General features: G+C 46.3%; 1 protein-coding gene across 1 annotated transcript; it reads left to right on the top strand.

Moving 5' to 3' along the window:
- Positions 1–149: 149 nt before the first annotated feature.
- disp2 (dispatched RND transporter family member 2) lies at positions 150–27407 on the top strand (the record flags this gene model as incomplete). The annotated part of the gene is made up of 9 exons (XM_084045003.1): positions 150–250; positions 6022–6166; positions 6498–6773; positions 7169–7321; positions 22042–22184; positions 22759–22835; positions 23307–23404; positions 23750–23911; positions 24060–27407. The coding sequence occupies 9 exons, from the start codon at positions 150–152 to the stop codon at positions 27405–27407; spliced, it is 4503 nt and encodes a 1500-aa protein (XP_083901129.1).
- Between the last annotated feature and the right edge of the window lie 197 nt (positions 27408–27604).

Genomic DNA, 27604 nt, shown 5'->3' with positions numbered 1-27604 from the left:
CATTTCTGTTTGGTAGTATAGCCTAGAAATAAGCCCTATCTCTTTTCCTCGTGGACGACGTTGAGCAAATGTGGCAATTCTGATTTTTCCTCTTTCCTATAATAGGGAATTCTTTCATTGCGGTTTTGTTTCCAAGCCCTAGTAGTAGAATGGAAGCGTGTTCGATTATAGGGGAGAGCACCACGGATGCTATTGTAATGGATGATTCTCATACAGATGAAAGGGAAATACAGGAGGCTGCTTCTCAAAGGTGGGTCATTCTCTTTGCTTTTGGGATTATTGTCTTGATGTTTAACTTTATTTCTCGACATAATGGATGATCCAATAGATGCGTTTTCATGTTGTTTGTCCAACGTGTCAATCAATCCTGCATGCTGCACAGGATGGATTTCGAACATAACATATATAAATCATAATATTTCTACTGCTGTTGTCTTTGCGTGACACACAACGTGAAAGGTCATTTCCATTAGTTTGTGACACCAAAAATAGCGAACCTTTTCATGACACTGTTTCTATATTAGCCCAGTGCTTCTCAACCTGTGGGACGGGACCCCCAGGGGGTCCCCAAATGATTTTTTTTTTGCGTTGTGAGCTTGTAGATCTGCTTTTTTCACAATATTGATCTGTGGAACTGAGTCAAACAAAATGTAATGCCTCAAATCCTACATTCCAAGTGCTTGTCAGGGTGGGGCTACCCAGTTCAAATATGATTATTTTGGGGGTACCCAGTTAAAGTATGATTATTTTGGGGGGTCGTGGCCTGAAAAGGTTGAGAACCAGTAAATTATATATATATCTATAGCCTATAGAGGCCTACTTGTGCAACGAGAGATGCCTGTGATCTGTTGACAGCACACTTTTTTCTTCCACGAGGTAAACAATTTATGGCTGTTCATTCAACACAAGATTTCCAGACACTGTGATTGTGATGCCTATACTATTCATATCATATCACATACAAGCCAGCGTCCGTGTTTCTGTGTGGTATATGCCAAATACATAATACATTAATGAATAAATAGACACAGCCCTCTTACTGATATGTGTACTCAGCAGCAGTAGCACTGTTCAGCAGCCCATGACACTGAGATAGGCTACAAATGCAGTCATCACAACCAGTCATCATATTATTGACAGTTGGGTGCTGCTGGGTGTCCACGACTGTTCACCACGCAAACCTTCTGTTCTGGGTGGAGAGGAGAGGGGCAGTTTGGTCCACGGTCATTCCATTCCCTATTGCAATGGTTCTCAAACTTTTACATTTCAAGGTCTCCCTTTAACTCTGACAGGTCCAGTTGGTTCCATGACTTGTAAGGGTCAATTTACACCCCCTAAAGGAACCCAGAGAGTGCCTGGAATTCACTTTGAGAACCACTGACCTATAGCTACTGCTGCAGCTGCAAATAGCTAATGAGACAGAAAAAGAGAGAGGTGTGGAAACAGACAGAAGGAAACAGAGAGAAAGAGAGCGAGAGAGAGAGAGAGGGGGGGGGGGGGATCTTTGAGATGCTTGGTTTGAGTCCTTTTCACTTTGTTAGCCTTCAACCTGGCATCTAAGTATAAGTGGTCAAGTCTCAAGACAGGCCCAATGAATCATCTCAAGCAGATAATAAAGGTTTTGAGCCACTAGACCCAGGTGATCATATTGTTTTAGCTGGGACTAGGCTGGTGGCCACACAATTGTCCTCACATTGTTTCTTCTCAGTGACATATTTATATTTCTGTTCTCCGTCCACTGAAATATTAATAGGTTCCACAAATTGCTCTCATATATGTCTATCTCTGCAAAATGTCATCGATGTGAAACTACAAGACAAAGTAATATAACCAGAGAGAGGTGGATCAGCTGGTGTTTGAGTTTTGGGTGTATGTTCAATCCTGTGATTGTCTTTAAGTGCATGATTGCCTATGACTGTCTAAGTGAGCTTTGAACAGAAGTAAATACAAACTATACTATAACTAGACCATTAAACCTAACTAGGAAGTACATTTTTATTTAAAAGTTACAATTGTCAGAGGTTTGATGTGTAAATTGTGGACAATTCATTGCTTATTGTCCGTGTCGGGCAGAAACCTTGTATCTCCATATTTCAACTTTAGTAAATGAATGGCCTACTTCGCCATACTACGGTGTCAAACAAAAGTAGCAAAGATAGCAGATCTACAGGCTTACAACGAGTTGGATCGCAACTCATTGCTATTTTCTAATTTGAATCCTGAAGAGTAACAGTTTTGGACATAATTAGGTATCCACCCCAGCAATATTATGCGTATAAGGATGGCATTCATGGTAAAACAAAGGAACATTTGGGAAATTGAGCACCTTAGTGTGTTTCACAATTCACTCTAAAATCGTCAGTATTAATTCAACTCTGGGAGTGTAGAAATGATCTATAGTGAGTGTCCCATTTTACACTGAGGATTGCACCGTGTAATATTAGCTCCATAATAACATAATAATATACCAGTAGTTCAACGGGCTAATCCTCACCAGTGGCCTGATTATGGGATGCAAATAAAACCATGTAACGTAGGTCTCTGTTTACTCTGTCACCATAGTGATGAAGTGTGACTTAAAAGGATGTATGATCAACTCAAATGTGGAAAAACAAATTATGTTGTAGACCACAGATCATGTATGCAGTAAATGTATTGTAACTCATTCATTTTTAAACAAAATTATTTAGTTAGATTTTGTTTGGCACCTTTCATCAGACACTGACTCACTGGTGTTAGGTGTGTGGCAAACCAGCCAAATTGCACTGAAATGATGGCAATTAGAGCAGTACCCATTGTGGGTGCCAGCCTCCATCATTTGTGGGAAGTACCCATGATCAAAGTACTTAGAGGCCAGTCTAGGACATCTAGGTCATCTATAATGTCAGCAGTATACGCCACACAACTCCATATTTGGACATATATAATACAGTACCGATTATCAGAGTACTTGGAGGCTGTGTACCAAATCACTCCCTACTCACTACGAAGTGCAGTGGTTATGCCATGTTTTAGTGGTGCCCGAATGTATAGTGATCATTATTATATTCTAATATATATAGTGGATGATCCCACAATGCATTGTGAAAAGTGCATCCGCTGAAAGAAAATGCTGATGTTGATTTGGTTTTAACTATATGACGTCATTAACGGCGACCCGTGTAGTGTCTTTCTGTTTTCTTTTTCCGGTGGTTCTCTAGTATCGCATAGCCAGACTTTCAGAGAGCTGGTGTAGGAGGCAAAGACGTGAAGGGCTTCCAGGGGGTCCCTAGCAAAATGAGTTAATAATAGTATCAAAATCAGTTTAACCACTTTGACTCAAAAATAACCTATCTACCACTCACAACGCATCGCGATGCAACGTGCTGTGACGTGAGCTTGTAGATTGGTTATTTTTGGAAAAGTTAAAAATAAAATTGAATATTGGAATAAAAACAAATCATTTTTGGGGTGGGTCCCTTCAGACACAGCCTCATCTATGATGTCAGTACTATGACATTGGTCATCTCCATATTTAGACATATCTGAAATGCAGTAGGCTACCCATGAACAGAGTACTTGAAGGGGGAAGGCCAGTCACGAGCCATGAGGAATTCCGTATTTGGGACGGCTGACCCTTCGGTGACCTCATCAATATGACATCAGTCATATCCGTATTTGGGCATATTTTTGTGCGGTCAGATATTCAGCTGCCTCAAGCTATGTCAGCCGCCAATATTGACCACAAGGCCACGTGCCGGTTCTGGACAACTGCTGATCTGGCCGACTTTGTACTTGACACTGCACTCCCTTGGGTCCTCAGCAATACATATAACGATTGGTTGAAGGGTTCTCGAGATATGCAAAGGAGTAAGGACACGCACACGCACACGCATATTTGCAGAATTTATAGATATAGGCCGATGCCCATTGGAAAGGCATGCCACTCCAGTTATGCAATACTTGTCGTCAGAGTACCCGTTTTACCAGTCTGCCTGTGTCTCTTTTATGCCCATATAGGGAGATCTCTGTATCTATATGTCTGTCTGTGTGTCCCACTTCCTTCTATGCCCATATTTGGGCATTTCTGTCTGATCTGTGGTTCTGGACAACCAGATCTTCATACAGTATATACCCATATACTGTATGGGCTAATCGGTCGGATCGGCGGTTCTGCATGGACAACCGCCGATCCAACCGACTTCACACTGGGAATCACACTCCCTCGGGTCCTCGGTGTGTGTATCACCGACGGTTCTCAACATACGCAGGGGACAGATACAGTACACACGCACACTCACACAGAGATTTAAAGAATTATAAATATGTAGATGTATCTCATACTAATAGAAGATTTAATAGTGGGCTCGATCTCGATTGGAGAGAGCCCAGTTATGTACTACTCAAAATTTGTATTTATTATATAGTTATTATTGGGCTCAACCCCCATGTTCGCAATATTCTTATATAGCCTATTTATTTATTATGTTCTCCTCAAAACTAGCTCACGCTAGCTCCTTCATCCTTCTTACTTTCACCTAGAAGCTGCTTCTTCAGGAATCGCAGGGACTTTTTTCATACTTTTTGAAATATTAAACTTTTCATAACAGCGAAGGCTCGCTCGTGCCACTTATTATCCTACTATCCTAGATTCCTACTATAAAGTACTAGAGAAAACTCTGCCCATCTGTCCGTGTTTAGTTAATTTTCCTCCTCAGTGGTTTGACCAAAGGATCTAATTGCGCATGGTCACTGACCACATGGCATATCGTCGCTGTTGAATGGAAACCTTGTATGTACAGAACTGTTACTTGTCAGGAAATGGAAAAAAGAACCTGTGTTCTAATGCAATGTAGTTATTATTTAGTCACAAGCTCTTGTTAAAACGTTGTTAATTGGTTAAATATTTATAAAACCCACATAGAGACTTAACCAAGTTAAGTCCCTAATTTGGGCATGTCATTATAGGCGGAAAAGTAAAAAAATGCAATCTTTCAAAAATGTTTTTCAAAATACTCTTTCATGTCCTCAGCCACTTCACTACTGAACACAGGAAAAGGTAATATCAGATCGACTACCGAATGATGTCTGGTAGTGATGGCTTCAACCTTGGGTTAAAATAAAATGTTACATTTTAACTTTCATTTAGACTTTTATTTATTTTAATAGTACTAATTGGAAACATTCTTTGTTTTTATAAAATACGCTACCTTGCTGTCTTTAGGTTAACCACTTAAGCCCTATATACTTCGGCGTAATTTGAATACCGAAAATATCCGATCTACAAGTTCACGTGTTACATTGCGATGTGTTGTGTCTTTTGACATAAAAAAAAAAATGCTTGCCTATAATGACATGCCCAAAATAGAGATGCCACAGGTTGAAAGTCGTTAATTTACATTGCGGTATGTATCACACAACAGTGTCGCTTGCCGAAATGAACTACTCTTCAAGCTATGTTGTGAGTTGCTTGAAAACCTGCTATTTTTGGCAAGCAACACCACTTGTACTACAGAGTATCTTTATATGAGCAACATAAACTGCAGCAGTAGAGAGAAGAACATACATTAAAAACTCATGGAGGAATAAACTCAAACTTATCTCACCCATCACTCCAGAGAATTCCTGGCACAAAAACCCAAGTCATATTTCATGGCATCTGATAGCCGTCTACAGTATCTCTTACATAATGGTGTCTATATATTTCTACACTATTCTCAAGACTGCTTGACATATAGCGCAAACAGGCTGTCTCTCTGTCATTTTTTAATTGGACTTTCCAGCATAGCAACAATGTGCCGCCCAGGACTCCATTCCGTACCTCATTAGCAGTTCTGTTGGCCTGCTCAGGTCTCTCTGTGTAGGAGATAATGTGCTCAGCTCTCTCTGTGTGTAAGATATGTTGCTCAGCTCTCTCTGTGTGCGAGACAATCCATGCTACGAAACAGCCACAAATTTATTGTAAACATTTTATCTTTACTCTTTGTTTCCTTGTCTCTCTCCTCTCCTCTCCGCTCCTCTCCTATCCTCTCCTCTCCTCAGTGAGATCCCAGCAGTGTCTCTGTGCCCCCCTGACAGTGTCTGTACTACCGAGGCCCAGTTAACAGTCCTCCAGTCTGATGGGGATCTCTGTGACAGCTGCAGCAGCCTCGGCCAGCCCTCGTCTTCTTGCCAGCTTTACCACCATGTAAGCCTGAGAGCATAGACACCGCTATATGTCACCGAAGCTACATGACATCTACTAGGACCCATTAAAACCTAGTCAGAGTGCCTTGAGCTAGGCTGAATATATATATACCACAAGGCAGGCAATGGCAAAAATAGTGATCATGTCGCCCTGTATATGCCAACCTCCAACGCTAATTAAACCCAATCAAAATGCCTTGGTTTGAGTCTTACCCCACACACATCCATCAACCAGAGGAAAACATAACACTATGCTCATCGAATGTGTATTCTATGCGCGGCGACCTGTCCATAACCTACCCTACGTCCTGTCTACGTCTCCTGTCCCCCAGGGTCCCCCATCATCAGCTTACCATCCGCAACAGCCCAGAAGATGTCATTGCTGTGGCCACCCCAAGCCAATCACATCCAACGCCTGCCATGACTGTCATGCGGCAGGGCCTCATGCAGATTGCTCAGGTGGCGGCGCAGTGGTGAAGGTGGGACATAGCTGCACGTCTACCCATCATGCATCCTGTCACAACGCAGTGCGATGTCACTGGCTGCACGGATCACATGAAAGAGGAACACACAAATCAGCACAGCGACATGTGGTAACCGTTAGGTGTGTGTTATTGTATTATAGGCCTATTAATGTCTCTGTGTTGTCTACTGTGTATATACGTCATCTGGTTTTGCCCTGACGTCCTGATTGTGACAAATACTTTTTATTCTGTTGTAGGGATGGAGGACTGTATTGGATCCCAAGAAAGTCAGTAACTTCCATTTAATAAAACAATTAGCATGCAATATTTAAGCGCACTGTCTTTTCCATTTTAAACTACATTTACGTGGCGCCGTTGACTGACAAAGACCGAAACCTTTTTTTCACAATAAAAGGCAACTCAGTAAAATCCCCATGTTACTTTAAATCAGAGGGTGTAGGGTCCATTTGGTTTAATTTGTACACCCTCTGAGTTAATCTGCATGTCCCACCTGTTGTTCGATGGTGGAGATCGTTCAGACTTGTTTTCATTGGTGTATATTCCATAGCTATTCTCAGGTGGTTGTGGACTACACATTGGCAGTGCTGGTGGGCTGCGCGGTGGTCTTCCTGGGGTGTTCACTAGCCGGTCTGTTAATTGGACCACTGCCAGACTTCTCCGACCCACTCCTGGTGAGTCACAAAGTGACATAAAGACACACACACACACACACACACACACACACACACACACACACACACACACGCACACACACACACGCGCACACACGCACACACACACACACACACACACACACACGCACACAAACACGTTGTCACTGATTCAGTAAACTAATTTTAACTATATCAGTCCATAACAGTGTGGTATTAATCTCCACTACAATCCAAACCTACCGTGACTTGTCTTGGCATTAATTGTGTCTCCTTTAATGACTCATAAACTGAGTCATCCATGTAGTTCATCTCTGATCTATTGAACTAACATTGACAGCCACATCAAGGAAATACACGATCTTACCACATTTGCAATGCATGCATGTGCAATACGTTGCAGTTGTGAACTTAGGTTTAGCATTATTTTGCTTTATGTGTATGTTTTAACCTCCTCATTCTTGTAAAGTAGCTGTTCCTCTGCGTTGGTGGGCACTAGTTTCCACACTGTTATTAGCTTCAGTCTTTGTGTATGTGACAAGGGTGAAATGAGGGGTTCTTAAAACTTTTGTAATTTGTTTTTATTGGTGCTTAATGTGTATAATTGCCTCATTTAACCCCACCATCTTATTATTTTTGTACCAATTATTATTACGCACTGTATTGTTTATAATTGTTTTCCCCATGATCCCCTGGTCACATGTATTGAGAGACATTGAGTGGCAGAGCGGCAGTCACGCGGTCACGCCCAAGGCCACGGTCATGGCCAATGTCCCCAGACAGACTGTCACCACGGACAAATGAAAGAAGAGGGAGGTGTGGTTTGGCAGGTACAAAAGCGGAGGCGGGACCGTTTGAAAGAGAGAACAGAGCACCCAAGTGACAGAGGCGTCAGTGAGGAGAAGGACAGCAGAGGGGAAGGTTGTGCCGAGACACGGAGTAGAGGAGTGCATAGATGAAGTAGACATACCAGCCACCTAGGAGTTTGGAAGCCGAGGTGTGCCTACATTCAAAGGAGAAACCAAGAGGAGAAAGCGATCGAACCGAAGGGGAGGAAGAGGCGAGTGAGACCAGACCATATGAGAGACGAGTGAGACCAGACCATATAAGGAGCGCTGAGACTGGAAAGTGGCGATAACGTTGCATACGCAACCAACTCAGCGCCAGGTGTAAAAACCTGGCTGGCGAGTGAGTATTCGAACAAGCAACGTTGAATCCCTGTATAACCACTGCCTGAGACAACGCAAATGTATCGTGTAAATGCACAGTGAACTGGTCTAGATCTCTATAATTGCAGGCGGAGAGAAAGAAGAGAGAAGACGAAGACGACTGGCCTCAAACCCTTTCCCATCTTACCCCCATATATGGACATGCAGCATTACCCCTGAACAAACCGTGTTGAGTATCTTGAAGCACTTTATTGGCACAGCACTTTACTTGAAAAGTATTTGTTGCACAGAAACCCCCCATGCTAAGGAACCCTTGTGATTAAGCCCCGCGTAATTTGCACAACTTTATAATTTATTTTATAGTTGTTGTGTAGATTAATTGTGTTTTGTATGTTTATATAGGTTTTATTAGTATAGTGTTTATTTGATTGTTTTTAAGGCACAGAAGCCAATGTATTAGGGACCCAATAAATATGACTTACCTTTTTTGATACACTGTATTCGTGTCCAGTTTCTTAAAGGGATATTCTCATGCCAGTGTTGTATTCTCAAAACCAAAAGTATTGAAACTTACCAGTTAACCTCGAACCTGGGAAAGCCTGAAGAAGAAGTTAAAGTGTATTCAAAGGGGACTTCCCTCTATAACAAAAGTGGCGTAGTCGACAAACAATTAGTTCAGATAGGACTCACAGTAATTACGCACCCAGCACTTTATTGTGCATTTATATTTTATTGTTGTGAGTTTTATTCTGGATTATTTATTAAAGGAGAAGAGTGCAATAGTACAAACAAATTGCAAGTCAAATGTGATACAATTTCGGCCCTGTTCACATATTTGGCGTTGGCGGCAGGACTGGTTGAGAACAAACACATGAGAATACCCTTAAGAGAAACTGTACTGTTTTGTTGTTTTTGTTGCTTTTTGTTTTTTGCTTTACGGATTCAGAATGATGATGATGGCGGTGTATCCCGGTGCCCCATGGTTACCCACCTTTGGTGGAACAGAAGGCGAGAGTAAATATAGGGAATGGAAAGACCAGATTAGAGGATTATTAAGTACCCAGGAACTACCAGAAATCAGGAAAGTTGCTATTATAATTAAAACGCTAACCAACGAAGCTAAACGGCAGATTAGTGTGGTTGAGGAGGGCGAACGCGACACAGTGGCAAAAGTTTTTAAATACTTAGATGATTTATATAAAGAAACTGTCTCTGTCGCAGAAATGCGCTCACTATTCTATCGGTGCGCACAGCGCGCAGGAGAGAATGTACAAACTTACACCCTGAGACTTAGAGAGCTGTTTTGTGGGCTGCGGCAGCACGACCCAAGCACCGCTCCCTCCGAAGCCATTCTTCGTGATCAGTTTGTTATGGGTTTAGCTGAGGGCCCCCTGGGCCAAGCCTTAAAAATATATGCTCGACGACACCCAGATGAAGATTTTGCTGCTTTACGCGAAGAAGCCTACCTGTTAGCTGCTGAACATGGAACTACTGAAATAACGTGCCACGCTGTTAATCCTATTTCTGTCCCCTACCCTTCTCAGGACCCTGCTTGGAGAGAAAAATTAAAACAGGAAATCATGGACGACGTAAAAACTCAAATGCAAGGATTCACGCAGGAACTCATGAAGGAAATCAGACCGCTCCTCCGCACTGGCACCAATGACGCACGAGCGCGCACTCCACCGCCACCTGAGCGACGGTATACGGCCTCTCAGCGCTACGAATGGGATGAAGGAGGTAGGCCGATATGTAGCCAGTGTAGACAGGCGGGTCATATAGCGAGATTCTGTAGATCCGACCGAAGTCAGTTAAACTAGTACGCCCTGTCGCCGAGGTCCGGGGGGCAGAGGTGCAACGTTCACAAAAAAAGTTAAGGGCCAATGAAGTGTTTGTGGGGGAATGTCCGACAATTGGGATAACAATGGGGGGAGTCCAAATGAGGGGTTTATTAGATACGGGGTCTCAAGTCACATTGATGCAGCAGAGTTTGTTTAACGAAAAGTTCTCGCAAGATGAAATGGAAAATGGGCCTCTGGTGTTTAGCCTACGGGCAGCAAACGGCCTTGATCTACCCTATTCTGGCTATGCCATATTCGATTTAGAATTAGAAGGACTGAAAATACCGGGAAGAGGAATCGTAATTGTAAAAGATGAACATTGTATTGAGCCGCTGATCATTGGGATGAACGTAGTCCACGCAGTGTGGCATGCATTATTTAAACTCTCTGGGAGGTCTGTGTTTCCATGCCAACAGGAGAGGACACCATGGAAAAAAGCATTCGCCGCCTGTAGGAGAGTGGAGGCAGTGACCCACGAAGACGGAGCATTGGGCTATGTGTGGCCTGTCGGCCGACGGAGAATCCGAGTCCCCGCCCGCAGTGAGTTAGTAGTATGGGGCCGTGCCTGGAAAGGTCCAAATGGAGCCGAATACGAGGCCCTGATGGAGGCCATGCCGGAAGGAACTGATCTGGGAGTGGCCCGAGCGTTGGTCACCGTGCGTAATGGCCGAGTCCCCGTGCGCATCTGCAACCCCCACGCGTATAGCGTGACCGTGGGCAGACATCAAAAGTTAGGGAAGCTATATCCAGTGGAGGAGGCCGACGTCCGTGGACGACGAGACCTGAACCTGTCCCTAGGAACCGACGGAGCCGTGGAAGTGTCCCTGGTGAGCATCGAAGACGAGGGACCCGTGAAGACCTTACCTGAGGAGATGGAGGCGTTGACCCGGCGAGATGACCTACCTGACCAGCAGAGAGAAGAGCTGCATGCGATGATGTGTAAATGGAAGAAGGTGTTTGCAGTCCATAATGAAGATTTTGGGCAGACGGACGTGGTGCAACACCAAATACCAACTGGAGACGCGGCACCCATCCGCGAGAGGCACCGACCGCTGCCGCCCTCCATGTATAGAGAAATGAAGACCTTATTGAGTGACATGCTGGACAAGGGAGTGATAAAAGAGAGTTGCAGTCCCTGGGCAGCGCCCATTGTCCTGGTGAAGAAGAAAGATGGCAGCTGGCGTTTCTGTGTCGACTACCGTAAACTGAATGCCGTGACGCACAAAGATGCCTTCCCTTTACCTCGGATTGAAGAGACTTTAACAAGCCTGACCAAGGCTCAGTGGTTCTCCACACTCGACCTGGCCAGCGGTTATTGGCAGGTGGGTATGGACCCTCGGGATCGAGAAAAGACAGCGTTTACCACCCCTTTAGGACTGTTCGAGTTCCAACGTATGCCGTTCGGTTTATGTAACGCCCCCGCGACCTTCCAAAGATTAATGCAGCGATGCTTGAGTGGCCAGGTGACAGAGTCATTATTAGTGTACCTCGATGACATTATTGTATATTCACCTGACTTTTCCTCTCACATGCAGCACCTTGACCAGGTTTTCGAGCGGCTGTGGAGACACGGATTGAAACTGCGCCTCGATAAATGCAAGCTTCTCCAACCGGAGGTAAAGTTCTTGGGCCACGTTGTAGACAAAGAGGGAGTGCGCCCGGACCCTGAAAAGTTGGCTGCGGTAAGAGACTGGACCCCACCCTCGACTGTCCGCGAGGTCCGCGCTTTTCTAGGTCTGGCTGGTTATTATCGCCGCTTCGTGTCCTCATTTGCTGCCATAGCTAGGCCGTTAAATAGTTTGTTGATCGGAGTCCCGAATGATGTGAAGTCCCATCAGTGTAAAATAGAGTGGTCCCCTGAATGCCAAAACTCGTTTGATGCTCTTAAAACTGCCCTTACGCAGGCTCCAATACTGGCTTATGCAGATTATGACCGACCGTTTGTAGTGTATACTGATGCGAGTGGCCGCGGGCTCGGCGCCGTTCTGGCACAGGTCCAAGATGGCCAGGAGCGAGTAATCGCCTACGCCAGCCGAAGTCTACACCCTACCGAACAAAATGATGCAAATTATAGCTCCTTTAAATTAGAACTCTTGGCACTTAAATGGGCAGTGACCGAAAAATTTAAAGATTACTTAACTGGCGCTCATTTTACGATTTATACAGATAACAATCCTGTTGCGCATCTTCAAACAGCTCGACTAGGCGCGGTGGAACAGCGCTGGGCAGCCCAGCTAGCATCATTCACCTATGATATAAAGTACCGACCTGGAAAAAGCAATGCGAACGCAGATGCCCTGTCTAGGTTCCCTGTTCAACCTGTAGGAGTGGCCGTAGTGGAGTTGGCACCGGTGGAGAGAGAGGACGGGTGGGCTGGAGCTGAGTGGCGGGGAACACAGGATCGAGATCCGGACATCCAGATGGTGAAGAGTTGCGTAGAGCGGAGGAAACTGCCTACCCTTATGGAGAAGAGGAGTTGGTCACGGGAAGCCAGGCAAATGTTACGACAGTGGGACCGGTTGCGCATCAGAGACAATGTGTTGTATAGGCAAGTGATTGATCAGCATACACAAGAATGTTACTTACAGCTTGTTTGTCCAGGGGCGCGACGAGAGGAGGTGTGGAAAGGACTCCATGAGGCCTCGGCACACGCCGGAGTGGACCGGACTTTGGCGCAGCTTCGGCGCCGGTTCTACTGGCCGGGCATGGAGGGGGCGGTGCGACAGTTCCAGCGAGGTTGTGTTGCCTGCAGCCTACTGAAAGACAGGATAGAGCCCAGGGCCCCCTTACAGCCATTCGAAGTATCGTATCCTATGGAGGTAGTGGCTATTGATTTTCTCACATTAGGTAGGCCGAATGACGCATGGCAGAATATTCTTGTAGCAACCGATTTATTCACCAATAAATACAGTTGGGCTATTCCAACGCGTGACCAAACTGCGCCCACGACTGTCCGCGCGCTTTGGACACATATTATCCAGCCATTCGGTTGCCCGGCTCGTTTCCATTCGGACCGAGGCCCGAATTTTGAATCCGAATTAATGCAGCAATTGTGTCATACCTACGGTATTACTAAGAGTCGCACCACCCCTTACCACCCAGCTGGTAATGGGGGGGTGGAGAGGTTTAATCAAACACTGTTAAACATGTTGCGCTCTCTAGATACTGATCGCCAAGGCAGATGGAATGAACACTTACCTGAGTTAGTACACGCTTATAACAATACTGAACATGGTGCGACAGGTTATGCGCCTGCGTACTTAATGTTTGGTCGCCACCTGAGGCGTCCGGTAGATGTAGCATTAGGAGTACCGTTGTCACAAAATCGAATGGGAGTGGGAGATTGGGTGCAAGATCACCAGAAACGAATGGCCACAGCGTATAGGACAGCCGAGAAAAAAATGGTGCATATAGCAGGACAGCGTAAACAGGTCTATGACCGCCGAGCCGGTATGCCACCATTGTTACCTGGAGAGAGGGTGTGGGTACGAAACCGGAACCGACAGGGACAAGGTAAACTGGGCCCATGGTGGGACCCAGAACCTTTTGTGGTATTGGAGAGGGTGGGGGATGCGGGCCTAGTATACAGGATCCGACCTGAAAAAGGAGGGCGAGATAGAACGATCCATAGGAATGCATTAAAAGTGTGTATAGCCCCCAGGTCACCGATGGAGAGCCCCGAACCTGCCCCAGTAGCCGAACCGGTGGGACCAATATGGCCGCCTTATGTAGGGTTTTTCCCCGGTCCTAGGGAACCTGAAGGTCCGCGGCGCTCTGGAAGAGCGAACCAAGGACAGCCACCTGAGAGGTACGGGCATGACGTTTAGAACCAGTTGCCAGGGACTGCCAACGAAAAAGTAGGGGGGAATGTGACAAGGGTGAAATGAGGGGTTCTTAAAACTTTTGTAATTTGTTTTTATTGGTGCTTAATGTGTATAATTGCCTCATTTAACCCCACCATCTTATTATTTTTGTACCAATTATTATTACGCACTGTATTGTTTATAATTGTTTTCCCCATGATCCCCTGGTCACATGTATTGAGAGACATTGAGTGGCAGAGCGGCAGTCACGCGGTCACGCCCAAGGCCACGGTCATGGCCAATGTCCCCAGACAGACTGTCACCACGGACAAATGAAAGAAGAGGGAGGTGTGGTTTGGCAGGTACAAAAGCGGAGGCGGGACCGTTTGAAAGAGAGAACAGAGCACCCAAGTGACAGAGGCGTCAGTGAGGAGAAGGACAGCAGAGGGGAAGGTTGTGCCGAGACACGGAGTAGAGGAGTGCATAGATGAAGTAGACATACCAGCCACCTAGGAGTTTGGAAGCCGAGGTGTGCCTACATTCAAAGGAGAAACCAAGAGGAGAAAGCGATCGAACCGAAGGGGAGGAAGAGGCGAGTGAGACCAGACCATATGAGAGACGAGTGAGACCAGACCATATAAGGAGCGCTGAGACTGGAAAGTGGCGATAACGTTGCATACGCAACCAACTCAGCGCCAGGTGTAAAAACCTGGCTGGCGAGTGAGTATTCGAACAAGCAACGTTGAATCCCTGTATAACCACTGCCTGAGACAACGCAAATGTATCGTGTAAATGCACAGTGAACTGGTCTAGATCTCTATAATTGCAGGCGGAGAGAAAGAAGAGAGAAGACGAAGACGACTGGCCTCAAACCCTTTCCCATCTTACCCCCATATATGGACATGCAGCATTACCCCTGAACAAACCGTGTTGAGTATCTTGAAGCACTTTATTGGCACAGCACTTTACTTGAAAAGTATTTGTTGCACAGAAACCCCCCATGCTAAGGAACCCTTGTGATTAAGCCCCGCGTAATTTGCACAACTTTATAATTTATTTTATAGTTGTTGTGTAGATTAATTGTGTTTTGTATGTTTATATAGGTTTTATTAGTATAGTGTTTATTTGATTGTTTTTAAGGCACAGAAGCCAATGTATTAGGGACCCAATAAATATGACTTACCTTTTTTGATACACTGTATTCGTGTCCAGTTTCTTAAAGGGATATTCTCATGCCAGTGTTGTATTCTCAAAACCAAAAGTATTGAAACTTACCAGTTAACCTCGAACCTGGGAAAGCCTGAAGAAGAAGTTAAAGTGTATTCAAAGGGGACTTCCCTCTATAACAAAAGTGGCGTAGTCGACAAACAATTAGTTCAGATAGGACTCACAGTAATTACGCACCCAGCACTTTATTGTGCATTTATATTTTATTGTTGTGAGTTTTATTCTGGATTATTTATTAAAGGAGAAGAGTGCAATAGTACAAACAAATTGCAAGTCAAATGTGATACAATTTCGGCCCTGTTCACATATTTGGCGTTGGCGGCAGGACTGGTTGAGAACAAACACATGAGAATACCCTTAAGAGAAACTGTACTGTTTTGTTGTTTTTGTTGCTTTTTGTTTTTTGCTTTACGGATTCAGAATGATGATGATGGCGGTGTATCCCGGTGCCCCATGGTTACCCACCTTTGGTGGAACAGAAGGCGAGAGTAAATATAGGGAATGGAAAGACCAGATTAGAGGATTATTAAGTACCCAGGAACTACCAGAAATCAGGAAAGTTGCTATTATAATTAAAACGCTAACCAACGAAGCTAAACGGCAGATTAGTGTGGTTGAGGAGGGCGAACGCGACACAGTGGCAAAAGTTTTTAAATACTTAGATGATTTATATAAAGAAACTGTCTCTGTCGCAGAAATGCGCTCACTATTCTATCGGTGCGCACAGCGCGCAGGAGAGAATGTACAAACTTACACCCTGAGACTTAGAGAGCTGTTTTGTGGGCTGCGGCAGCACGACCCAAGCACCGCTCCCTCCGAAGCCATTCTTCGTGATCAGTTTGTTATGGGTTTAGCTGAGGGCCCCCTGGGCCAAGCCTTAAAAATATATGCTCGACGACACCCAGATGAAGATTTTGCTGCTTTACGCGAAGAAGCCTACCTGTTAGCTGCTGAACATGGAACTACTGAAATAACGTGCCACGCTGTTAATCCTATTTCTGTCCCCTACCCTTCTCAGGACCCTGCTTGGAGAGAAAAATTAAAACAGGAAATCATGGACGACGTAAAAACTCAAATGCAAGGATTCACGCAGGAACTCATGAAGGAAATCAGACCGCTCCTCCGCACTGGCACCAATGACGCACGAGCGCGCACTCCACCGCCACCTGAGCGACGGTATACGGCCTCTCAGCGCTACGAATGGGATGAAGGAGGTAGGCCGATATGTAGCCAGTGTAGACAGGCGGGTCATATAGCGAGATTCTGTAGATCCGACCGAAGTCAGTTAAACTAGTACGCCCTGTCGCCGAGGTCCGGGGGGCAGAGGTGCAACGTTCACAAAAAAAGTTAAGGGCCAATGAAGTGTTTGTGGGGGAATGTCCGACAATTGGGATAACAATGGGGGGAGTCCAAATGAGGGGTTTATTAGATACGGGGTCTCAAGTCACATTGATGCAGCAGAGTTTGTTTAACGAAAAGTTCTCGCAAGATGAAATGGAAAATGGGCCTCTGGTGTTTAGCCTACGGGCAGCAAACGGCCTTGATCTACCCTATTCTGGCTATGCCATATTCGATTTAGAATTAGAAGGACTGAAAATACCGGGAAGAGGAATCGTAATTGTAAAAGATGAACATTGTATTGAGCCGCTGATCATTGGGATGAACGTAGTCCACGCAGTGTGGCATGCATTATTTAAACTCTCTGGGAGGTCTGTGTTTCCATGCCAACAGGAGAGGACACCATGGAAAAAAGCATTCGCCGCCTGTAGGAGAGTGGAGGCAGTGACCCACGAAGACGGAGCATTGGGCTATGTGTGGCCTGTCGGCCGACGGAGAATCCGAGTCCCCGCCCGCAGTGAGTTAGTAGTATGGGGCCGTGCCTGGAAAGGTCCAAATGGAGCCGAATACGAGGCCCTGATGGAGGCCATGCCGGAAGGAACTGATCTGGGAGTGGCCCGAGCGTTGGTCACCGTGCGTAATGGCCGAGTCCCCGTGCGCATCTGCAACCCCCACGCGTATAGCGTGACCGTGGGCAGACATCAAAAGTTAGGGAAGCTATATCCAGTGGAGGAGGCCGACGTCCGTGGACGACGAGACCTGAACCTGTCCCTAGGAACCGACGGAGCCGTGGAAGTGTCCCTGGTGAGCATCGAAGACGAGGGACCCGTGAAGACCTTACCTGAGGAGATGGAGGCGTTGACCCGGCGAGATGACCTACCTGACCAGCAGAGAGAAGAGCTGCATGCGATGATGTGTAAATGGAAGAAGGTGTTTGCAGTCCATAATGAAGATTTTGGGCAGACGGACGTGGTGCAACACCAAATACCAACTGGAGACGCGGCACCCATCCGCGAGAGGCACCGACCGCTGCCGCCCTCCATGTATAGAGAAATGAAGACCTTATTGAGTGACATGCTGGACAAGGGAGTGATAAAAGAGAGTTGCAGTCCCTGGGCAGCGCCCATTGTCCTGGTGAAGAAGAAAGATGGCAGCTGGCGTTTCTGTGTCGACTACCGTAAACTGAATGCCGTGACGCACAAAGATGCCTTCCCTTTACCTCGGATTGAAGAGACTTTAACAAGCCTGACCAAGGCTCAGTGGTTCTCCACACTCGACCTGGCCAGCGGTTATTGGCAGGTGGGTATGGACCCTCGGGATCGAGAAAAGACAGCGTTTACCACCCCTTTAGGACTGTTCGAGTTCCAACGTATGCCGTTCGGTTTATGTAACGCCCCCGCGACCTTCCAAAGATTAATGCAGCGATGCTTGAGTGGCCAGGTGACAGAGTCATTATTAGTGTACCTCGATGACATTATTGTATATTCACCTGACTTTTCCTCTCACATGCAGCACCTTGACCAGGTTTTCGAGCGGCTGTGGAGACACGGATTGAAACTGCGCCTCGATAAATGCAAGCTTCTCCAACCGGAGGTAAAGTTCTTGGGCCACGTTGTAGACAAAGAGGGAGTGCGCCCGGACCCTGAAAAGTTGGCTGCGGTAAGAGACTGGACCCCACCCTCGACTGTCCGCGAGGTCCGCGCTTTTCTAGGTCTGGCTGGTTATTATCGCCGCTTCGTGTCCTCATTTGCTGCCATAGCTAGGCCGTTAAATAGTTTGTTGATCGGAGTCCCGAATGATGTGAAGTCCCATCAGTGTAAAATAGAGTGGTCCCCTGAATGCCAAAACTCGTTTGATGCTCTTAAAACTGCCCTTACGCAGGCTCCAATACTGGCTTATGCAGATTATGACCGACCGTTTGTAGTGTATACTGATGCGAGTGGCCGCGGGCTCGGCGCCGTTCTGGCACAGGTCCAAGATGGCCAGGAGCGAGTAATCGCCTACGCCAGCCGAAGTCTACACCCTACCGAACAAAATGATGCAAATTATAGCTCCTTTAAATTAGAACTCTTGGCACTTAAATGGGCAGTGACCGAAAAATTTAAAGATTACTTAACTGGCGCTCATTTTACGATTTATACAGATAACAATCCTGTTGCGCATCTTCAAACAGCTCGACTAGGCGCGGTGGAACAGCGCTGGGCAGCCCAGCTAGCATCATTCACCTATGATATAAAGTACCGACCTGGAAAAAGCAATGCGAACGCAGATGCCCTGTCTAGGTTCCCTGTTCAACCTGTAGGAGTGGCCGTAGTGGAGTTGGCACCGGTGGAGAGAGAGGACGGGTGGGCTGGAGCTGAGTGGCGGGGAACACAGGATCGAGATCCGGACATCCAGATGGTGAAGAGTTGCGTAGAGCGGAGGAAACTGCCTACCCTTATGGAGAAGAGGAGTTGGTCACGGGAAGCCAGGCAAATGTTACGACAGTGGGACCGGTTGCGCATCAGAGACAATGTGTTGTATAGGCAAGTGATTGATCAGCATACACAAGAATGTTACTTACAGCTTGTTTGTCCAGGGGCGCGACGAGAGGAGGTGTGGAAAGGACTCCATGAGGCCTCGGCACACGCCGGAGTGGACCGGACTTTGGCGCAGCTTCGGCGCCGGTTCTACTGGCCGGGCATGGAGGGGGCGGTGCGACAGTTCCAGCGAGGTTGTGTTGCCTGCAGCCTACTGAAAGACAGGATAGAGCCCAGGGCCCCCTTACAGCCATTCGAAGTATCGTATCCTATGGAGGTAGTGGCTATTGATTTTCTCACATTAGGTAGGCCGAATGACGCATGGCAGAATATTCTTGTAGCAACCGATTTATTCACCAAGTACAGTTGGGCTATTCCAACGCGTGACCAAACTGCGCCCACGACTGTCCGCGCGCTTTGGACACATATTATCCAGCCATTCGGTTGCCCGGCTCGTTTCCATTCGGACCGAGGCCCGAATTTTGAATCCGAATTAATGCAGCAATTGTGTCATACCTACGGTATTACTAAGAGTCGCACCACCCCTTACCACCCAGCTGGTAATGGGGGGGTGGAGAGGTTTAATCAAACACTGTTAAACATGTTGCGCTCTCTAGATACTGATCGCCAAGGCAGATGGAATGAACACTTACCTGAGTTAGTACACGCTTATAACAATACTGAACATGGTGCGACAGGTTATGCGCCTGCGTACTTAATGTTTGGTCGCCACCTGAGGCGTCCGGTAGATGTAGCATTAGGAGTACCGTTGTCACAAAATCGAATGGGAGTGGGAGATTGGGTGCAAGATCACCAGAAACGAATGGCCACAGCGTATAGGACAGCCGAGAAAAAAATGGTGCATATAGCAGGACAGCGTAAACAGGTCTATGACCGCCGAGCCGGTATGCCACCATTGTTACCTGGAGAGAGGGTGTGGGTACGAAACCGGAACCGACAGGGACAAGGTAAACTGGGCCCATGGTGGGACCCAGAACCTTTTGTGGTATTGGAGAGGGTGGGGGATGCGGGCCTAGTATACAGGATCCGACCTGAAAAAGGAGGGCGAGATAGAACGATCCATAGGAATGCATTAAAAGTGTGTATAGCCCCCAGGTCACCGATGGAGAGCCCCGAACCTGCCCCAGTAGCCGAACCGGTGGGACCAATATGGCCGCCTTATGTAGGGTTTTTCCCCGGTCCTAGGGAACCTGAAGGTCCGCGGCGCTCTGGAAGAGCGAACCAAGGACAGCCACCTGAGAGGTACGGGCATGACGTTTAGAACCAGTTGCCAGGGACTGCCAACGAAAAAGTAGGGGGGAATGTGACAAGGGTGAAATGAGGGGTTCTTAAAACTTTTGTAATTTGTTTTTATTGGTGCTTAATGTGTATAATTGCCTCATTTAACCCCACCATCTTATTATTTTTGTACCAATTATTATTACGCACTGTATTGTTTATAATTGTTTTCCCCATGATCCCCTGGTCACATGTATTGAGAGACATTGAGTGGCAGAGCGGCAGTCACGCGGTCACGCCCAAGGCCACGGTCATGGCCAATGTCCCCAGACAGACTGTCACCACGGACAAATGAAAGAAGAGGGAGGTGTGGTTTGGCAGGTACAAAAGCGGAGGCGGGACCGTTTGAAAGAGAGAACAGAGCACCCAAGTGACAGAGGCGTCAGTGAGGAGAAGGACAGCAGAGGGGAAGGTTGTGCCGAGACACGGAGTAGAGGAGTGCATAGATGAAGTAGACATACCAGCCACCTAGGAGTTTGGAAGCCGAGGTGTGCCTACATTCAAAGGAGAAACCAAGAGGAGAAAGCGATCGAACCGAAGGGGAGGAAGAGGCGAGTGAGACCAGACCATATGAGAGACGAGTGAGACCAGACCATATAAGGAGCGCTGAGACTGGAAAGTGGCGATAACGTTGCATACGCAACCAACTCAGCGCCAGGTGTAAAAACCTGGCTGGCGAGTGAGTATTCGAACAAGCAACGTTGAATCCCTGTATAACCACTGCCTGAGACAACGCAAATGTATCGTGTAAATGCACAGTGAACTGGTCTAGATCTCTATAATTGCAGGCGGAGAGAAAGAAGAGAGAAGACGAAGACGACTGGCCTCAAACCCTTTCCCATCTTACCCCCATATATGGACATGCAGCATTACCCCTGAACAAACCGTGTTGAGTATCTTGAAGCACTTTATTGGCACAGCACTTTACTTGAAAAGTATTTGTTGCACAGAAACCCCCCATGCTAAGGAACCCTTGTGATTAAGCCCCGCGTAATTTGCACAACTTTATAATTTATTTTATAGTTGTTGTGTAGATTAATTGTGTTTTGTATGTTTATATAGGTTTTATTAGTATAGTGTTTATTTGATTGTTTTTAAGGCACAGAAGCCAATGTATTAGGGACCCAATAAATATGACTTACCTTTTTTGATACACTGTATTCGTGTCCAGTTTCTTAAAGGGATATTCTCATGCCAGTGTTGTATTCTCAAAACCAAAAGTATTGAAACTTACCAGTTAACCTCGAACCTGGGAAAGCCTGAAGAAGAAGTTAAAGTGTATTCAAAGGGGACTTCCCTCTATAACAAAAGTGGCGTAGTCGACAAACAATTAGTTCAGATAGGACTCACAGTAATTACGCACCCAGCACTTTATTGTGCATTTATATTTTATTGTTGTGAGTTTTATTCTGGATTATTTATTAAAGGAGAAGAGTGCAATAGTACAAACAAATTGCAAGTCAAATGTGATACAATTTCGGCCCTGTTCACATGTACGTATGTCTGTGTCTGCACTGTGTATGTCTGTTTTTGTTCTTCTTTCAGGGTTTCGAGCCACGGGGTACCTATATCGAGGTCCGACAGTCCAGTCTTACCAAACTGCTGGAGAACTCGGGGCCAGGAAAAACTCTGTCCACTTTACCACAACAGCTTAGAGACAGGTCAGCACCAAGCAGGCCTTCTGCACAGTGAAGCCTAGTCTATATCTTGTCGAACAACAAGGTTTTTTGAATTTCAACAGAGAAAAATGTGAGGCAATTTATGTTGAAAATGATGTGTTCTCATTGTGTCAAACAGCGACTGTACGGTAGCGTCACTAACAAGTGCAATGGTTCCCAAACTGGGGGTCAGGACATTTCGAAAGTTACAATTTAATGACTTTTAAGACCTTTTTAATAGCCTACCTCTAACATGTAAAAAATAAACGGATAATAAGTCCATTTCTACGTCAAAAGTAACAAACAAACTATACTATAAAAATTGTCAAACATGGGGGGGTCCCCAGTTCAAATATGATTATTTTGGGGGGTCACGGCCCGAAAAGTTTGGGAACCCTTGAACTAGTGTACACTGACTATAGAAATGGATGAGCGTTACATAATGTGGTGTTCGTGTCAATGTTTGCCAGAGGACATTTTATGAGTAGTCAATTACAGTACATGCGGAGCAGTGTATTAGGTTTCCGTTTGATCTGAATACATTTATATCTTTGTGTGCATGTGGGTGTTGATTTCTGTGTTTAAGCTATGGGGATGGGAGCAGTGCAGATGTCAAACAGCGCTCCAGGAGGATGCTGGACAGAGACTCTCCACCACACACCTTCCTCTGTGATGCTCCAGGTGGGCCATCAATGCTGATCCATCAGTCTGTTAATTAATGTCTACTAATTATTTTCAGTGATCGACCAATCAGTAGACTCTTGACTGTGCATAATTGTAGTCCCAGGTTTTCAGAAGGTGGCATACTTGTATCTCAGCAGCAGATTTGAAATGGAAACACATGTGTTTCCAGTTCAAATCTGTTGCCGAGCCAATGAAACAAACCTATGGCACAAAGCATATCGACCAACTGATCGGTCAGTTCATTAATGAATCTGTCAAATCTGACGCTCCAAAAGAATATTATCATCATCAACGCTGAACCGAACTCTCAACATAAAGATTTTTTAAAAGAATGCGATTTTACATGTACGCCAGAAAATAAAACTCAATATTTCAACAACGCTTGACATTTTGGACCAGTGGACAAGTGGATGATTCAGTATTGTCCATCTTATGTTGTATCCATCTGTCTCTCTCTATTCCACACAGACGAGCGCTTCGCCCAGCTAGTATTCCGTTCAGGGAACTCGGCCAGTCTCTGGAGCTTGAGGGCTATCTACTCCATGTGTGAGATGGAACAAGCCAGGGTAGCCTCTTTCGTCTCACCTTTGCCCTGTGCCTTCTGCTCAAAAATCCTTTGTCTTGCCTCTTTTGCTCCACTCACCATGTCACTCTTCACTTCCATTCTGTACCAAATTTTACATCCTGCATGAATGTAAAATGCTACATTACTTAAATTATTTCATCACAAGTTTATTGTTATTTTGTGAGTTTGATTGGAAACCTGGCACACTGTAAAAAATCCCTTCCGTTAACCACTTTGAACCTATAATAATAAAAGATTTTAGCTAAAATAGCGAAAATAACCAATCTACAAGCTATTTTTGAGGAAGTTTAAAATAGGGCTTAAGTGGTTAATTTGTCCGTTTCAGATTCGCTCCCAGGCACAGTTCCAGGACCTTTGCCAGCAGCACGTCAGGTTGGAGGCTGATGAAAGAGTGTCCAGAGGGGGCTGCTGTCCCAGCTGGTCCCTTGGGAACTACCTGGCTGTCCTCACTAATGCCTCCTCCTGTCTCAGCCTTACCTCACACCAGGTAGCTTTTATTTTTAATTTCCTTTCCACTGTGAAAATTAGCATTCTAAATGGTTTGGCTCTTTCCCAAAATGTTCAATTGTTGCAGCACATCCCTTAAGAGGATAGCTCTATTCAATATACTTATATTTTATTTTCTGTCCCATCAGGTGTCTGAGTCACTGATCCTACTGCGGTACTGTGCTCCATACTACCACGATGGACAACTAGTGGAGACGTGTGTCAAGAGACCCAAACATGGCAGCTGCGCCTCAGTGCCGTCCCGCTGTAAACACTCACGTGTGGTTTTCCAGATCCTCCACTTTCTGGTTGACAAAGACTTCCTTGCCCCGCAGACTGTGGAATACCAAGTCCCTTTGTTGAAGTACAGCCTACTGTTCCTGCCTGTGGACAAAGGGGATCATATGGTGGAGATATACATGAATAGTCTTGAAGGACGGGATTTGACCTATAACAATACAACTATCACTGGCATGGATCTTGGCATCAAACAGACATTGTTTAAGCATTACCTGGCGAGAGATTCGGTATACCCGGTCATTGCCATTGCATCTCTATTTTTCACCATGACTCTGTATCTCAAGTCTGTCTTCATATCAGCACTGTCTCTAATAGCAATCATAGGCTCACTGCTTACTTCCTATTTCTTCTACAAAGTTGCATTCCGCTTAACTTTCTTCCCCTTAATCAACCTATCGGCAGCTTTTATTCTACTGGGCAGTTTCACCAATCACGCATTTACCTTTGCCGACTTCTGGAATCTCCAGCTGTCCCAGAACCCCTCAGCTTCCCTGGACAAGAGAGTAAACAGAGTTATGCAGGAAGTCGGGTATTTGATCATTGCTTCAGGTTTGACGTCAAGCGCAGCATTTTACTCTGGTTACCTTAGCAGTATCACAGCAATCAGGTGTTTCTCCATCTATCTAGGCACTGCGTCTTTAATCAGTTCACTCTCAGCATTAGTGTGGCTGCCATGCTTATTCATTCTCCGCGAGCGTCACACGGTGACGTCTGCCGCCTCTGCAGCTGCCCAGGGATGGAAGCCCTGCTGCTCCCAAAACCATGGCGGCTTCTGGGATACGAGTTCCAGGAAGCGATGCCTGTTCACCCTTGGACAAAAACTGAGAGGGTTAAAACGAGGACTGACTGACACATCCAATCTGTTATTCCTGAAAATCCTGCCTTGTGGGGTGGTTAAGTTCAGATACATCTGGGTGTGCTGGTTTGCAGTGCTCGCTGCCGGAGGAACGTACATAACTTGTGTTGACCCTGGTATGAAGCTGCCCACCTTAGACAGCAAGACCATGCAGCTGTTCCGTTCCAGCCACCCATTTGAGAGGTACGATGCTGAGTACAGACACATGTTTATGTTTGAGAGGCAGAAGAATGGGGAGGATCAGCCTGTTACGTTGACGCTCGTTTGGGGGGTCAAGCTCACTGATAACGGGGATCACTTCAACCCAAAAAGCAATGGGTCTTTGGTTCTAGACCGAGAATTTAACATGAGCAGTCCAGATGCTCAGGTTTGGTTGAGAGATGTATGTGGGAGGGTCCAGAACCAAAGCTTTTATTCCCCTCCGTCATCAGAAGGGGACAATCTGATAACAGATAACATCTGTCTCGTGTCACAGCTTGTACACTGGGTTTCCATCAGACGTTGCTCAGAGAGCGAGGACTCCCTGCATTTCTGTTGTAATAATATCCCCTTCCCCTACACACCCAGTGTGTTTGAGCAATGCCTCAGTATGATGCTGTCAGAGCGGCATGCTGAGGGCCATCTGGCCCACACTGGAGGCCTGTACTTCCAACCAGATGGCAGAATAGCTGCCCTCGTGCTGACATTCAAAACAACATACCTCTACAGCTTTAACTTTAGCAGAACCAGTATTTTCTACAGAGAAATTGTGACATGGTTCAACAGGGAAATATCAGAAGCTCCACGGGGACTAGAGAAAGGCTGGTTCGTCAGTCAGTTGTCTCTCTTTGACCTACAACAATCTCTAAGCTCAGAGACGCTAGTAGTAGCCGGCTCATCGGTTGCTCTTACGCTCACATCACTTCTCTTGACCACTTGGAATATTCCACTGAGCATTTATGGAACTGTGGCTGTAGGGGGGAGTGTGTTTGTCACTGTGGGTCTCCTGGTTCTTCTAGAATGGCAGCTGAATGGTGTTGAGGCTCTGTTTATATCAGCCGCCGCAGGGCTGTCTGTTGACTTCCTTGCTAACTACTGCATTTCCTACAGTTCAGCGCCACACTCCGATAGAATCGGGAGAGTGGCACACGCCACAAAAAGGATGGGGTGCCCTGTAGCAATTGGCTCAGGTGCATTTTTCTGCATCGGCCTCCTCATGCTTCCTGCCACAGCCTTACTGTTCAGAAAGTTGGGGATTTTCCTTTTCTTGGTCAAGTGTGTGGCGTGTGGATTTGCGACCTTCTTCTTCCAGTCCCTGTGCTGCTTCTTCGGGCCTCAGAAAAGCTGTGGGAGGATCACGATGCCGTGTTCATCAGAGCAGGTCTCTGAAGGCACGACGTCCACTGCAGAGCCTGGCTCCTCATCTGCCTCGGCTGCTAATGGGTCCTTTGGCAGATCTAGAGGCAGGAGGAACTACGACAAAGAAGCTGGTGGGTATCTGTACCCAAACCACCACCCGCGGAAGCAGAGGCATAAGCAGATCGAAGCAGAGAGGGTGGGTGGGGGGCGGGGCCCTGAGCAGTATGAGCTGCAGCCATTGGCCTACCGGCTGAGTGACAGTTTTGAGAACAGCACATGCACAAGCAAGCTGTCCAACCGGCCCTCTGTACTTTCTGATGAGATTGAATACTGTGGGAGGGATGTGGAAAGATGTAGCATAGAGGCAGATAGTGAAGACTTGAGTGGTAGTCAACATACGGTCAGTCACCAACCTCCTGCCTTCCAGACCTCCTCTCCATACAAAGAGAACACCCTCCGGTCCATGGCCCCACAACAAGAAGACCTGGATAAGGACAGGCTGCTGTGTAAGACCTGCAGAGGTCAGTCTGGTGGGGGGAGAATGTGGAGAAGTGCTTCCCTCTCATCTTCCAGCATGGAAGACACTATAATTAGCCAAACCTTGGAGACCATTGACCAGTCGTCGCTGTGCAAGGATGAACCCAGCAAAGAGGAGTGCCTGGAAAGCCACCATCCATCCCACAAGAGGCTCCTCTCCTCCCAGTCTCAGAGCTCCTATGAGGAGCTGGAGGTGTCCAATGAGACATGCTTGAGTGACAGAGAACCAGGGCCTTCAACTGCTCAGCAAACTGAAGGTGAAGTTCAGCTACGGCCAGGTCACCTAAATGGGAAAAGGGATACCCTGCGTCTCTCACTCAAGGAAACTGTTTATGACACTCCCTCGTCAGGTTGTAGCAAGGGCCGTACCAGCCAAAGTGAGGAGGTGGTCATCTTGCCCAACAGTAAGCCAGACCTGCCGGATGTATGGATTAAAAGAGATGGGCAAAGGGAAGAAACATGCTGAGCAGAGGCAGAACTTGGTCTTCACTGTGTATTAAGTACTCTGAAATAGTGTGAAATCACTATAATTACAGAGAATATGGTAATAACAAAAGGAATAGTCACTGTTCCTAACGATGCTCACAGGAAATAGAAGCCAATTGCAAATGTAACATGTAAAGTGACAGCATGTTTGTCAATGTTGTTGCTGAGGTTATTATG

Source organism: Gymnoscopelus microlampas, assembly GCF_963454915.1.
Source record: "Gymnoscopelus microlampas genome assembly, chromosome: 20".
Classification (NCBI taxonomy): Eukaryota; Metazoa; Chordata; class Actinopteri; order Myctophiformes; family Myctophidae; genus Gymnoscopelus; species Gymnoscopelus microlampas.
The sequence above is the reverse complement of the archived record's forward strand: the minus strand, read 5'-3'. Positions and strand labels throughout refer to the sequence as shown.